Source organism: Pseudophryne corroboree, chromosome 3 (genome assembly GCF_028390025.1).
Source record: "Pseudophryne corroboree isolate aPseCor3 chromosome 3, aPseCor3.hap2, whole genome shotgun sequence".
Classification (NCBI taxonomy): domain Eukaryota; kingdom Metazoa; phylum Chordata; class Amphibia; order Anura; family Myobatrachidae; genus Pseudophryne; species Pseudophryne corroboree.
In genome coordinates this window covers 300,690,228-300,706,937 of record NC_086446.1, presented here as the reverse complement: position 1 = coordinate 300,706,937, position 16,710 = coordinate 300,690,228, and the positions used below count along the sequence as shown (strand labels likewise).

Genomic DNA, 16,710 nt, shown 5'->3' with positions numbered 1-16,710 from the left:
GCATAGGCGTGCGCAGGACATTTTATTAGGGGGTGCACGATTAGAAGGGCGTGTTTAGCACCACCTATTGGGCATGTCTAACACCACCTAATGGGCGTGTCTAGCACCACCTATCAGGCGTGTCTACCACCACATATTGGCACTCAATGCAAACTGAATAATATAGAGGATTGATGCACAGATACGTATATATATATAGATATATATATAGATAGATATATAGATAGATAGATAGATATAAAATCTGTTTAATATATGTTAAATTTGTATATTTTATTACCATACATTATAGCCTAATATCTCAAAATATATATTGATATTGAATTTGAACTTGTCCTCCTCCAAGAGGAACGCTGTATTCTGTGGCGTTGGCACATGATGAGGAGAGAGAGAGTGTGGGTGGGAGCATGAGCGGCCATGCACGCGGCATGACATCATCACGACACATCCCACAGGTTAGAGGAACTGGGAGTAGGATTACGTCAGTGATGCTACACCATACAATGAATGACAGCCAGACTAAGCGGAGGGGGTGGCGGGCGCAATGGGCAGGAGGACAGAAATGAGCACACTCGGCGATCGCCAATACTGCAGCAGGTGTGTGTGAGGGGGTGACAGACATTAGGGGGTGCCTGTGCGCACCAGGCACCCCCCCCCCTGCGCACGCCTATGACTGTTAGACAGATATTTGTAAATGTCACTGATCATTTTGTTATACCAGTTGACATTTATTTTAGGTTTAGTAGCTGTTTAATGTTAATTTATTTATTTCACTTAAAGGCTTCTTTTAATATTTCTCCTGAACCTTTCTTTTGTCAGCACATTTACTTCCAGTAGACAAATAACAAAGGAAAGGACTTAACCAGTGTGACTTGTTCTGGCATGGCAGTAGTTAAAGGACTATTATACTGACTGGGGTTTGTCCTCCTACCAGTATACTAATACTACAGGAAAGAAGGTGTGTCTGATTGACACTGAGGATCAGGCTAAGTACAGGGGTGATGTTGTCATTGACTGAGGGAATTCTGTAGTTGAGCACAGTGAATTAGAAGAGTAGATCAGTAAGAAGGTGTAGAATCTGGTCGGACTGGTCTGAATGAGGCGCTCCAAGCTATTTATGTAGGGTGCAGATATTCCCAGTAAGCACAACTTCAGGCTACTAGCAGACGTGTGATCTACTGGCAGAGACAGAGAAATGAAGAGTCTTCATCTGCTGCTATTTTTGCCTTTTCTGGTGAGTAAGGGAATGCCCATTGTGTGTTTCATTGTTACCTGTAAGAAATTGGAGCAATATGCCTGTTATATACTGTATAATGTTACTATGTATGAGTGCAATGGTGAGCAAACTAACTGCATCCCATGTTAAAGCTTTATTTCCTGTATGTATCTCTTTTCCACTAGAAATAGTGGCAAATAACATTGGGTGGGGGTTACAAAAAGCTGATGAACCCTGCATTTACTGTACAGTGAAATAAGTATTATGAGCAATGCAATTAGACTACGGATGTGGTGCACTGAGGTCTACACTGTCCTGTGAGCATTCTGTTAATAAAGACAATGCCATGGGAAGGATTCATTCACTTATAGTACTTATGTCATAGTAAGATTGTTTTTTGTTGTATAATGTAACTCTAAATGTGTATCAATGGCTTTAGGGTTAGGCCTCTATGAAACCAGCTTTTTATGTACTGTCAAGTCCTCATTTAGCATCCTGATTTTCCATTGTGCCTTATATTACCCTTTTTTATTCACTTTCATCTTATCCAGTATTGTATATCAGTGTGAATTTTCTCTATTTCTTCTGTATTTAAGACTGCTTTTTACTAATTTTACACCTTTCCCTTTGCTTTATTCTCCTGCAACATGTTTTAGCTTTTATCAAGTTCCTTCTAGGATTCTACGTATCTTATAGGTATTTGTACTTATGCAAGCGGCAGAAGAGAGGGTGTCATAGGCAAACAGTCTGTTAGTATAAAAAAAAAAAAATAAGTTGCTAGTAACTGCTAAAATAAACTTATTTTATAACTATCATTTGACTGGTTGCTATGTACAATATATCATCAGATTCATGCATAATTTATATTTAAACACAGCTTTCCTTAAGACAAAGATGTCTGTTTTGTACGGATAAAATTCTGCATGTCACTTTAGTGTGAGCTAAACCATTCTTTAGCAGGTCATTGCCTTACAACAGTCTTTGAAGCTAGCACAAACAATCAGATATTAGGACAAGCAATCAGATATGGTCTATACATGAAGCAATGAAAAGTGTGGAAAAGTAAGCCAGCGGAGAAGTTGCCCATGGCAACCAAGCAGCTGCTAAGTGTCATTTAATAGAATGCACATGATAAATGTTACCCCGATACTGACTGATTGCCATGGGCAACTTCTCCACTGGCTCACTTCTCCAGTTCTTTCACTGCTTCCTGAATAAACCCCTTGCATATAAACCTCTGTAATATGGCGGTTAGGAAAGGGTGATGTTTATTACAGCTGAATCACCTCTCATGTTAGGAAGAGATATTCTCTTCCCCTGTCACTAAAGAACACTTTAGCTCTGTAACTGCTGCAAGCTACATCCTACAAGTGCTTTTATGGGACAAGGAGGAGTTTTTCCTAAGCTTTATTATTATCATCACTATTATTATATTATGTCTACCAGTTATATATATATATATATTGCACACATATTCCGCAGTGCTTTACAGATAATATCTGGACATTCACATCACATCCTTGCCCCAGTGGAGCTTACAATCTATATTCCCTACCACATGTAGACATACACATACACACTAAGGTTTTTCTTTTTTTCTTTTTTAGTGGGAGCCAATTAACCTACCAGTATACAGTAGTTTTGGATAAATGTGCTACTATGATTTATTATTTATTTTTTACAGTTACTTCTATACATCACACACATATTTTAAAGTACATTGCTTTACAGAGAATATTTCAGTCATTCTCACATCCTTGCCCCAGTGGTGTTTATAATCTATATTCTCCATCACATGGAAACCCATACACTCTAGCATTAATTTTTTGACAGAAGCAAATTAACATACAACTATATTTTGGAGTGTAGGAGGAAACTGGAGCACCTGAAGAAAAACCCATGCAGATGCAATGAGAACATACAAACCTCACACACATGCATCATGACTGGGAATTACACTCTTGACCTCAGTGCTGTGAGGCAATATTTCTAACCAACTCCATCCAAAAGTGATTCAGCTGTTATGAACAGGATGCTTCTACCTGATTTTGTCCAGTTTCATGCGTGTGGCCAAATTGCCAGTAATCCTGCCACTGTGATGTTTGAGTACGCCAAAGTTCTAACAGACCTTACTGCTATAGAAATGGCAATACAAAATGTGTAAAATACTAAATGAAATAATGGTCTGTAACAACAAAGTTCAGCCAGCACCCCAGTTGCAGAGCATTTTGGGTGAGCAAGAATACAATGTACAATGCCCTAGCTGAAATTATTCCATTTAAGCCCCGTACAAACAGGTAGATGTGTGCTGAGAGAGGGGTAGGGAGACGGGGTTGGATGCGCACTTCGCACAGCAGTGAAGTGAGCGATCTACTAGATTTGGCATGCATGCATGCCAAATCTAGAGTCAGCGATAGTGATGTGCGGGGCCGCGCATCGCTATCGCTATGGGCATACACACGGAGAAATCCGTGCTTAATTGATCTCCCCGTGTGTACCCCCATTTAGTTGCGAAACACAGGGATGCATTGTCTGGATCTTAAAACACACAATTCTAAATTTAATTATCAACAAATTCATAGAGCACTGTCTTTGAAATGTTAATTTCCTCCTGGAGATGTGTGTCGCATTATCTCTTCAGACTCCTAGGCTACACTTATGGAACAAGCTAAACTGGTCCTGACCTAATTTATGCTGTCAATTGACCCTTGTAGCGCCACAGGCTAAAGGGGGGTACACATGGAGAGATCCGACTAGATTGCTTAGATTTTAAGCACTCTCCGTGTATATGCCCCACAGCGATAGCGATGCGCAGCCCCGCGCGTCTCTATTGCCGGTGCTAGATTGGCCTGCATGCACAATCTAGCACATCGCACAGCGTGTGAAATGAGCAGCCCTCTTTACCCCCCCTCGCTCAGCACACCACACTGTGCTGTGCCTGGGGAGAGATGTGTGCTGAGCCGTCTGTGATAGATCTATCAGCACACATCTCTCCCCATGTGTACTGCCCTATAGACCGTTTGTCAACTATTACACTATACACTGGTTTACACAGCACAGAGCACATATTGAATACATCACCAAATTACATAGACATTACATGTGGATCAAACCTTAATAAAACATGGGTATGCACATTTTCAGTACTGTGATTTCAGGCATATAAAGTTATCTCAGCAGACTCTGATGTAGAGATGAGCGCCTGAAATTTTTCGGGTTTTGTGTTTTGGTTTTGGGTTCGGTTCCGCGGCCGTGTTTTGGGTTCGACCGCGTTTTGGCAAAACCTCACCGAATTTTTTTTGTCGGATTCGGGTGTGTTTTGGATTCGGGTGTTTTTTTCAAAAAACACTAAAAAACAGCTTAAATCATAGAATTTGGGGGTCATTTTGATCCCAAAGTATTATTAACCTCAAAAACCATAATTTACACTCATTTTCAGTCTATTCTGAATACCTCACACCTCACAATATTATTTTTAGTCCTAAAATTTGCACCGAGGTCGCTGTGTGAGTAAGATAAGCGACCCTAGTGGCCGACACAAACACCGGGCCCATCTAGGAGTGGCACTGCAGTGTCACGCAGGATGTCCCTTCCAAAAAACCCTCCCCAAACAGCACATGACGCAAAGAAAAAAAGAGGCGCAATGAGGTAGCTGTGTGAGTAAGATTAGCGACCCTAGTGGCCGACACAAACACCGGGCCCATCTAGGAGTGGCACTGCAGTGTCACGCAGGATGTCCCTTCCAAAAAACCCTCCCCAAACAGCACATGACGCAAAGAAAAAAAGAGGCTTTTTACTGATATTTGGTGTTTTGGATTTGACATGCTCTGTACTATGACATTGGGCATCGGCCTTGGCAGACGACGTTGCTGGCATTTCATCGTCTCGGCCATGACTAGTGGCAGCAGCTTCAGCACGAGGTGGAAGTGGATCTTGATCTTTCCCTAATTTTGGAACCTCAACATTTTTGTTCTCCATATTTTAATAGGCACAACTAAAAGGCACCTCAGGTAAACAATGGAGATGGATGGATTTGATACTAGTATACAATTATGGACGGGCTGCCGAGTGCCGACACAGAGGTAGCCACAGCCGTGAACTACCGCACTGTACTGTGTCTGCTGCTAATATATAGACTGGTTGATAAAGAGATAGTATACTCGTAACTAGTATGTATGTATAAAGAAAGAAAAAAAAACCACGGTTAGGTGGTATATACAATTATGGACGGGCTGCCGAGTGCCGACACAGAGGTAGCCACAGCCGTGAACTACCGCACTGTACTGTGTCTGCTGCTAATATATAGACTGGTTGATAAAGAGATAGTATACTCGTAACTAGTATGTATGTATAAAGAAAGAAAAAAAAACCACGGTTAGGTGGTATATACAATTATGGACGGGCTGCCGAGTGCCGACACAGAGGTAGCCACAGCCGTGAACTACCGCACTGTACTGTGTCTGCTGCTAATATATAGACTGGTTGATAAAGAGATAGTATACTCGTAACTAGTATGTATGTATAAAGAAAGAAAAAAAAACCACGGTTAGGTGGTATATACAATTATGGACGGGCTGCCGAGTGCCGACACAGAGGTAGCCACAGCCGTGAACTACCGCACTGTACTGTGTCTGCTGCTAATATATAGACTGGTTGATAAAGAGATAGTATACTCGTAACTAGTATGTATGTATAAAGAAAGAAAAAAAAACCACGGTTAGGTGGTATATACAATTATGGACGGGCTGCCGAGTGCCGACACAGAGGTAGCCACAGCCGTGAACTACCGCACTGTACTGTGTCTGCTGCTAATATAGACTGGTTGATAAAGAGATAGTATACTACTAATATTATATACTGGTGGTCAGGTCACTGGTCACTAGTCACACTGGCAGTGGCACTCCTGCAGCAAAAGTGTGCACTGTTTAATTTTAATATAATATTATGTACTCCTGGCTCCTGCTATAACCTATAACTGGCACTGCAGTAGTGCTCCCCAGTCTCCCCCACAATTATAAGCTGTGTGAGCTGAGCAGTCAGACAGATATATAATATATATATAGATGATGCAGCACACTGGCCTGAGCCTGAGCAGTGCACACAGATATGGTATGTGACTGACTGAGTCACTGTGTGTATCGCTTTTTTCAGGCAGAGAACGGATATATTAAATAAACTGCACTGTGTGTCTGGTGGTCACTCACTATATAATATATTATGTACTCCTGGCTCCTGCTATAACCTATAACTGGCACTGCAGTAGTGCTCCCCAGTCTCCCCCACAATTATAAGCTGTGTGAGCTGAGCAGTCAGACAGATATATATAATATTATATATAGATAATAGATGATGCAGCACACTGGCCTGAGCCTGAGCAGTGCACAGAGATATGGTATGTGACTGAGTCACTGTGTGCTGTGTATCGCTTTTTTCAGGCAGAGAACGGATTATAAATAAAAGTGGTGGTCACTGGTCACTATCAGCAAAACTCTGCACTGTACACTACTGAGTACTCCTAATGCTCCCCAAAATTAGTAAATCAAGTGTCTCTCTAATCTATTCTAATTCTAAACGGAGAGGACGCCAGCCACGTCCTCTCCCTATCAATCTCAATGCACGTGTGAAAATGGCGGCGACGCGGGCTCCTTATATAGAATCCGAGTCTCGCGATAGAATCCGAGCCTCGCGAGAATCCGACAGCGTCATGATGACGTTCGGGCGCGCTCGGGTTAACCGAGCAAGGCGGGAAGATCCGAGTCGCTCGGACCCGTGAAAAAAAACATGAAGTTCTGGCGGGTTCGGATTCAGAGAAACCGAACCCGCTCATCTCTACTCTGATGATGTGAGAAACGAGACATAACTATACTCATTGCCCAAAAGCCTCATTTCCTGACACAGCATTGTCTAAGGGTGTGCCCCCCCCCCCCCCCCCAACACTGCGGCTCACAGGTGGGAAGCCAGGGCAATGCTTGAAAGTGAAACTGTCCAGCCAAAATCAGTACATTTGGGAAGTCTCTGTTACTGCACCCCCCCCCCCCCAACATTTTAAACATAAAAATCGGGACAAATTAGGAAAGGGGGCGTGGCCATGGGTAAAGGGGGCATGACCATGTCCCTTTTCCTATACTTTCAATAGAAGTTTGGAGAGCCAAAAATCGGTACAGACCATAAAAAAAGGTACTGTACCTGCCAAAAGGGTCCAGCTGGGGGGTATGTTACTGATCTGTAAAATCCATAGATATCCAAGTGAACACATATATTTTATCGACTCTTATTTACCAAATTTGAATAAATGTTTCAAGGAAAGAACTATAAGTAGTAGGGTTAAACATCTTTTAATCTCCAAGAAATACTGCCATGCCTCTTTCTCAGACAAAACTGGAGATATTGTAGATTGCAAAGAAATTATATTTACTTTACCATCTGAATTTCTGAAATGTAATCTCAAAATGTCATCTGTTACTTTCCCACAAAATACAGGACATTTAAAGGTACGCAACCATAATGGAGCCATGCATATTTAGCATGTGACATGCATGTCATTCTATTTAGAATATCTAAGATCTACAGTACATCATGCGTTTAACATCTAGTACTATAGTATTAAACAAAGACAACATAACAAGATTCAGAATTCTCTGTTATCAGCCGGTGACAATTAAAAATAAAATAAAAACATTAAATAATAATAATAATAATTAAAAAAAAAAAAATATATATATATATATATATATATAAACACTTTTTGAACATCAAGAGGAAAAGAAGCGTGTAATGTTTCAGTGACCACACTGCCCTCTTCCACACATGCTCATTCCTTGTGTAAAACAAACCACAGGAGCTGCTTTGTATACAAATATTAAGCCTTTCAAAATTATACTGATGAGTCTGACTGTCTCCTGTCTCTGTATACAAACTTTCTATATCCTGTTCATTCTTAAAGCATGCAACAGTATGCCACTTAAAATATATAATTTTACCTAATGTATCCCTCCTTCCAACAAGCAAACCTGTAAAGGTTACATGCCTGGGTTCACATTATTCTGGGAAGGTCACCCTTGTAATTGCTGCAATAAGTCATATCCCAGTGTGGACATACAAGAGCAGTTAGCATTTACAGTGCTGTGCTATACAGTGAGGCAGCTCTGCTTCAGAGATGACAGCAAACCAAAGCTGTGCTAATGCACCAGCACAAACTCAGAGCTGAACAAACAACATGGCCACTGGCATGTTTCCGGCCCACTACGCACATTTACAGCCTGTTCACCTGTTTGACAGTGTATAAGACCCATTGTAGCCCTGGTGAGATTGAATTGTCACAAACTGTGGCAGACTCTGTAACGTCAAAACAGAGTTGTTACCTTGTGGGTCATTTCACCAAACATTTACTCAGATACTGTTTGTTTTAGGTTCAATTAATTCTGTTTTGCAGCACTGTTGTATGATACAAATTAACAGCCTAAGTATGAACAAGATTGTAATGCTGGGCTTTTTATTAAAATTGTGTTTATATTCATATATTTAGCACAAAGACAATTCTATTTCAACTGACATAATGTGGTAGGAAAAAAAAAAGACAGACTGTCCATTTTTCAACAATCCTTCTTTTGGACTGAGTGTCTGTCTATAAGTGTTTAGGGAATCTGTGGCTACCTAGTTAACCTATTGTGTATGCGACTTTGTATAGTTAATTTGGGGATTGTATTCTGTAGCATTCCAATGCTTGCTTTAGTTGGTAGGCTTTCTTAAAAAAAAAAAAAAGTTCAGTTGCTTAAGGTGGAGTTCTGTAATGTTCAGGTATTTCAGATCACTTAGACAGTCTTCCATGGAAATGGTAATAAAAGAATCAATGTCAGAAGAGAATGAAACGCCCCTGGCTTATTTGTGCACAAAGGAGGAGGGTAGGGGGGGGGGGGTGGGGGGGGGAGAGATGTCACATAGATGCTAACAACTATATTCTAGTTATACCTATATTCTATAGTCACTCCCCTCTAGTTATATTCTAGTTATACAGCTTTGATCCAATGGATGTAAAAGACATTGCTGAAATTGCCCGAATGTTGCGTCCCACTACCTTTAATCTGGTCACTGCCTCAACCAAGCTTCTAATAGGGTGTATGGACATGACTGGACCTGTATTTGCAAAAGTAGTTCAATGCTGTTTGCAAACAGCCATTTTTCCTAAACCACTAAAAGTAGCAATTGTTAGACATCTTCTTAAAAAAAATAATCGAATTTAGATCCCGACTGCATGACCAACTACAGACAGGGATCAAACCTTCCTTTTCTAGGAAAAGGTTAATGAGAAAGTGGATGCAACTCAACTGGAAACCTATTCGACAACCTATGATATTTATGATCCATTTCAGTCAATAGAAGACATAGCACTGAAACAGCCCTTGTACAGTATGTGTGCTTAATGATTTTCTGATGGCAAGAGACAGAGGTGTCAGTTTTAAGCCTTCTGGATCTTTCTGCAGCATTTGATATCGTGGCCCAGCAGCAGATTTACCACTAAGCATCCAAGGCATCCGCTTATGGATGGGCGGGTCCCACTGGGCCTGTGAGCTCCACTGAAAATCTCTGAGTGCTGGGCTGACTTAAAAGTCCCAGCAGGCTGTTATTGATTAGACAGCTGCTGGGTTCCAGCTCCAGCTCTCGCCTGGCTTTCACCAGTGCCCAAATCTGCCCCCCTCTCCACACACACCCCACCAGTGACCAATTGGAGATTGGCAGTTGCAGTCAGAGTGCGGCAATAGTGCTCTGGAAGCTACTTGGCGCTGCACTGTTCTTGGAGTGTATACTGTTCCGTGGGGGCTGATTGCTACTGCTGATGAGGGGGCTGAGAGACTGACACTATAGGTGTCAGATGTGGGGGGGCTGACTGACAGGGCTTAGGGGCTCAAAGCTGTGTTATCTATATTGTGCTCAATGTTCTGTTTCCCAAGGGCTTCTCAGTGAGCAGCTATCAGAGCCCCACCCTCTCCCGCTTGCTTCCCCTCCCTCTCTCTGTCTCTCTTCCTGACACACCCGGAAGTGCACACAGGCCCCTCCTCTGTTAAAACGCCCCTGCTTCAGTTCCTTTCACCCCATCAGCTTGAAAAGTCCTATCAGATCTTGAAAGGGAGCAGCATTCTGAGGTCTTGACAAATGGTGATGCAAAGCTGCTAATGTCCTCAGGTAGTAAAGAATCTGCTTTAAAGACAAAATGACAGAAAAAAAAAAATGGAAGACCAATCAATCAGGGAATCTGGTGCTGCCATGTGCGAGACCGGAGCCAGAGCAGCATTGGTGATATGCCCTGCTATGCAGTGAAAATCCTATCCCCAGTGAGCCCTGAAGCAGTAACAGCTGGTGGTGGGACGGTGATCATGCCACACTAGGAGCCTGATTCTGAGTTGGGAGAAAGAAAGAGCAAGTAGCTGTGCACCTTGGCAAAACCATGTTGCACAGCAGGTGGGGCAGGTTTAAAGTGTGCAGAGATTTAAATTTGAGAAGGGTGTGTCCAAACTGAAATCTAAATTGCTGTGTAAGCATAATGCTGCCCATCATGTGTGGGCTACATGCAGAAGCAGACCGTATTTACCCTGCATGCAAAAAAAGTATGTATCTGTATCCCTTGCATTGCAACATTGTTTATCTAGGTACACAGAAACTTGCTCTGTTTTACTTTATTCCCAACTCAGAATCAAGACCTGTGTTTTGGGCATGAAGCATCTGTGACCATAGTCCCATACGCTTCTGAGATGCTACCCAAAATGTCACAGTTAGTGCACAGACTGTACAAAGGAAAGTAATTACTTCTGCTGGCTTTTTAGGAACATGGATGCTATATGTTTTAAATGAGAAATCCCCTTTAACAATATAACTTGTTTATTGCACACAAAACATGGGAGACATATCTAAGGTGATCACTATAGCTCCTAGAACCGCTATGCTACTGGTTGTTGATCAGAAGATAATCCCATTCCAAGAAAACTATGAAGGCAGCCACCTGATCAGTGGATCCAATTGAGGATCCAACATGCACTATATGTGATGCTTTCAACATCTGTTCAGCAGATAAATGTTATTACCATGCATCATGTTATATTATGATGACCCACCTTTGCGGGATCAACACGCTGCTCTGGGACGAGCAGTATCCAGCTGCCCTGTGAATCGCATGCCTTCTTCATTTTGCGGCAGTACTGCAGCGCCAGGGAAAAGGACTGGACTCCAGTGAGCCACCCACTTGGAGGCAGAAGGGAGGAGGGGAAGCCACACTGATTGAATGTGACGGGAATACACTCCTTCGTCCTCATGTAACAGGCACTCAACTTCTCACCCATTCCTGTAACCACCACAGCAAGTGTGCTATTTTAGTACCTGGCTTTTGTAAAACTTCAGTGGGAAACTTGATGAATCTTGCTCAGATCTACATATAGACAACTTATTTCAACACAAATGGACATGTAATGAAACATGTTTTAGTCTTTATGTTGGTTGCAATCTAGTTTCAATCTCAGTACAATAAAATGTCAAATTTATATTTCAATTTTTGTCGTAATAAGTTGGAAGGGTATGGGTCGTTGGGTCGACTCAACTTAGGTCGACAGTCATTAGGTTGACCATGGAAGGTCGACATGCATTAGGTCGAAATGGTCATTACGTCAACATGGTAATTAGGTCGACATGTACTAGGTCGACAGGTCAAAAGGTCGACATTGGTTTTTGGACCTTTTTGGTGTTGTTTTCTTCGTAAAGTGACGGGGAACCCCAATTAGCCTTGAAAAAGGCTTTAATAGCCGAAACGCGTTGGTGAGGACACACTGTGGAGGTAGCTACCATTAAGCCAAGAGTCTTGAGGTGGATTTCTGGTCCAGGGAGGTACCCAAGAAAGTTATATCTTGTTTATGTGAATTGGTGTGCATAATACACCGCTCATTCTGGTACGCCTTGTAGCCAATGTGTGTTTTCTATATATACTTTTTTTTTTAAATAAACGATATCACACTATCAGCATCCTTCTCTCTCCCTATATATATATATATATATATATATATATCAGATTGATGGGACGAGTTTGAAACATAAAGGAGGAAAGTGTGAATATTGCTGGGCTTATACGGTGAAAAGGATTCAAGTGATAAGAAAAAGAACTGTTTAACACAAAGAAGGAAGGACAAGCTATCCACAGAGTACAAATATATACTCTGGATATACCCTAATTCTCATATGCGCCTTTCCATGTTTGTATTTTTGAATCCATGTTTTTAGGGTGAACGAGGTATACACCCAGGTCTGAGCTGCATTTGTCTATTGGAGCGCAATTTTATTTCTGTTAATTTTCAACCCCAATTAGTGTACCATGTCCCCTCGCATGGCTCACTTTGCTCGCCATGCTTCGGGCAAGGTGCCTCGCTGCGCTTGGCACAGGTTACCGTTCCCAATTGTAGTCCATGTGGATCATCAAGTATGACCTGTCACCCTAGTACATGTGGACCTAATGACCATGTCGACCTATTGACCATGTCGACCTAATGCATGTCGACCTTCAGTGGTCGACCTAATGACTGTAGACCTAAGCTGTGTCGACCTAACGAGCGTATCCCATTTGGAATGACCACATATGCATATACACTTTTCTTCTACAAGAGACTTGCACAGCAGTTTGGTCACACTTTAGGACAGAGGTTCAGTATCTTGGTCTTCAAGGCACCCTAACTGTCCATGTTTAAGGATAAACATGTTTGAGCACAGGTGACTTAATTAGGACCTCATTAATTTTGATTTAACCATCTGTGCTCTGCCATTATAGCCTTAAATTATGGACAATTAGGGTGCCTTGAGGACCAAATTTGGGAACCACTGCTTTTAGGAAATCTCTTGCTCCGTTCACTCATGTGGCCTGATTAGACCAGCCTGACTGACTACACTGCTTCAGTGGTATAAATGTTAGTGAAAATAAAAGCAATCATTCTGTACAGTTTTACATTCCACATGGCATGGCTAAGATATTCCTTATATCAAGCTTGTTTAAGCATCTGCAGAGTGTAGGTGATACACTGTAAGTAGTAGAATTAAAAAATTTGGATCCCTGGAGCTGTCAGTATTTTGTAGTCTTCTACACTTACTAAATAGTTAAATAGAGAATGTGTTTTGTTTCTCCCATATATAATAACTATTAGTCTGAGTATCCATATCAGTTGTTAATAGTGTATTGGTGTGTATACAATACTGTATATAAATATCCATACTAGCAGCAGTTAAATAGAAAGTTCAACCTGAGAAAAATTCTAAGCCGCAATAAGTTTTTTTTTATTTTGTGAAATAGCAAAACTTGTACTTTGCAGCTGTGTTAAGGTGCATACACACGGTGCTATATACCCTTGCAATTTTGACTATATAGTCAAAATCGCAAGAAAAGTTAGCATATATCGCAACGAGGGCCTAATTCAGAGTTGAATGCAGCAGCAAATTTGTTAGCAGTTGGGTAAAACCATGTGCACTGCAGGGGAGGCAGATATAACATGTGCAGAGAGAGTTAGATTTGGGTGTGGTGTGTTCAATCTGCAATCTAATTTGCAGTGTAAAAATAAAGCAGCCAGTATTTACCCTGCACAGAAATAAAATAACCTACCCAAATCTTACTCTATCTGCACATGTTATATCTGCCTCCCCTGCAGTGCACATGGTTTTGCCCAACTGCTAAAAAAAATCCTGCTGCGATCAACTTGGAATTACCCCCATGGTTTTGCCCAACTGCTAACAAATTTGCTGCTGCAATCAACTCTTACCCCCCGTGTGTACACAGCTTACAATACCGATGCGCAGTTCCGCGAGGTCGGTATCGCAAGAAAAAATAGACTGTGCAGGCAAGTCAATTTTGACTATCCAGTACAAAGTATAGTCAAAATCAACCATAGCAAAAATCGCACATAGCCAAAATTGCAAGCACACATAGTCAAAATCGCACATAAGACAATATCTCCCCGAGTGTATGCACCTTTAGTTTGCCTTTTGTGTTTTTCTTTCCAGTTAAAGCTGCACTTGCGTGAGACACCTTTCTGCAAAAACAGATAACAATAGATGCATGTTTTCTTCTGTACAGTGCTTTGTCTTAGCTATGAGAGCTTTTCAAACGTTTTTTCTCCTCAGTCACAATTTGTGATTATTGACTAAATGGATAGCAGGTAGCTGAAATGAATCCTATACACTCTGCCTTCTTTAATGGATCCACATGATTTAAACAACAGGCAGTACTAGGTAATACTTCTTGTACTTTGATTTATCTTAAAATAATTTAGGTCTCGACAAATCCTTGCCTGGACTGCACATAGCATGTTCTGCTGAAAAGGAGGTCTGCTGTTATAGAAAAGGAAGTGTTTGTTGCAAAAAACTAGTGCCATGTAGGTGCCAGTTAGTATAAAGTTGTGGCACACTGGTGGCAGTGAGAATAAAATTGAATTACACCATTGTCAAATTTTACAATTCTGATCCTCACACAGGACTAATTCAGATGTAGCTGGAGAGCTATTGCTGCTGCTTCCTTGGAAGCAGTATGGCTTTCATTGGGTTCAGTAGGGAATGCTGGTGGTCAGGAAGCCGGTGGTCAGGATACCGACCGCGGCATCCTGACGATCAGAATGCCAAAAGAGGAAGGTAAGTATACTTACCTTCCCCACATGGCCCCCTAATCTCCCCCCCCCCCCCCCCACAGCCTTAACCTAACCCCTCCTCCCTGCAGCCTAACCCTACCTCCACAGCCTTAACTGAACATCTCTCCCCCCACCTGCAGCTTACCTGTCCAGAATTCCTGCACTTGGTCATTCGGGATCCCAGCGGTCTAACTAAAGTCAGCAATTAACTTTTTGCTGCCAAATCCACAGGCCATTACTCTCTGCTCATTCTTTTTGATTTTTTTTCTGCTTATGACACTATGGACCACCCTCTCTTCGTTCATGCCCTCTGTCTGCATGATATTGCCCTCCTTGACTGTCCTCCTACCTCTCTGTCTCTGACCATTCTTCACTTCTTCCCCACTTTTACTACTAGTACTGTAGGTGTCTCCAAGGTTCTGTTCTTGGACCTCTTCTATTCTCTCTTTATACCTCCTCTTTGCTCTTTAGCTCTTTTGGCTTCTAATATCATCTTCATGCTAATGGAACTCAGATCTACCGTTCCTCCCCTGGTCTTTTCTCCTCTGTCCTCACTCGTATCTCCAGCTGTTACTCTGCTATTTCCATATGGGTTGGGTATCTGCACTCTGTACTTGATTATCGATGTTCAATGTAATACATTGGTTCTAAGAAACCCCTTTTAGTAAATTAATGAGAGAATTCATTTATTAAAGCAGGGGGTGCTGCCAACTACAGTGTACTTGATAATCAGACTGATTGGGAGAAAAAAAGAGGAATCTGTAATTGTTGATGCTATTTCCTCCTGGATGTCCCAGCGCTTTCTTAAAGTTAACATGTCTAGACAGTGCTTATAATTTTCCCACCCTCCTGAATAATCTCACCTCCCTTAATTTCTTATCTATTGACAGCACCACCATCTCCTGTAGCGCATGAGTGTGCTGTGTTGGAGTTATTCTTGATTTATACCTCTCCTTCAAACTACAATGTTGTGATTATACTATAGATCATGAGATGTTAGGCAACATTTGATATGATGATTTGTGCTCCCACTTACACACCTCTTCCCTGGGCACTTAATGTTGGTTAACAATATGTATTAGAAGATTATTTACAACAGAACCGATAGAGCTCCTCGGAAGACAGCAATGTATTGCAGCCCACATGGCTCTGGCTGGTGGGAGGGCTCATCTTAAGAAATTGTCAAGTGGTAATTGTCAGTAAGCCTTGTCACAGTATAGCTTAACTCAAAATGTCACATAAGTCATCGACACTAAGCTTTCAATCAGCATGGGCAATCATAGAGGCTTATTGTTCTTCAAGCAAAAATTAAAGGTGGAAAGTTTGACACGGTTTTCCCAGTAATTACTAAGCGTATGTTTTCTAGTACTTCTGGAATATTTGTAATATATTCCACCTGTTTTATAGGTTATTATGGCCTTGTTTATTTATTTGTGTGTGTATTTGCCTTTACCAACATATTTAGGATGTAGTGTTCTGGCAATCAGTTATTGTATTGCATCAACTGTAAAATCAGGTCACATCAGAAGCAATTTGCTGTTTGTGCGATATTTCCTGGTTATTTTATGTCCTTAACAACATGATTGGGGCATGTTAATATATAATATATGTATTTTTTTGAACAATAATTTACTTGGCTTGTGTGTATATGATGCTAGAATTACTGATATTCCATATTTATAAGAAATGTGGTTGTCATAAATTATTTAACAGAATTATCAACGAGTAGCTGACATCTGGGACATCTAACAAAGGCTAGTCTTATGTTGGACGTCTGGAGAGAAGTTTCGGTTACAGAAACAGTATAATTCCATCCTCTTTCAACATAAAGGTTCGGTATGAGATCTCGGTGGT

General features: G+C 41.4%; 1 protein-coding gene across 2 annotated transcripts in view; it reads left to right on the top strand.

Annotated features, from left to right (window-relative positions):
* The first annotated feature begins 977 nt into the window (after positions 1 to 977).
* LOC135055367 (cadherin-like protein 26) overlaps positions 978 to 16,710 on the top strand; it is a 235,248-nt gene continuing 219,515 nt past the window's right edge. For both annotated transcript variants that reach the window (XM_063959336.1, XM_063959335.1), the window contains exon 1: positions 978 to 1,234. In XM_063959336.1, the coding sequence (XP_063815406.1) occupies positions 1,196 to 1,234 (39 nt within the window). In that variant the 5' untranslated portion in view covers positions 978 to 1,195. The remainder of the gene's footprint in view (positions 1,235 to 16,710) is intronic.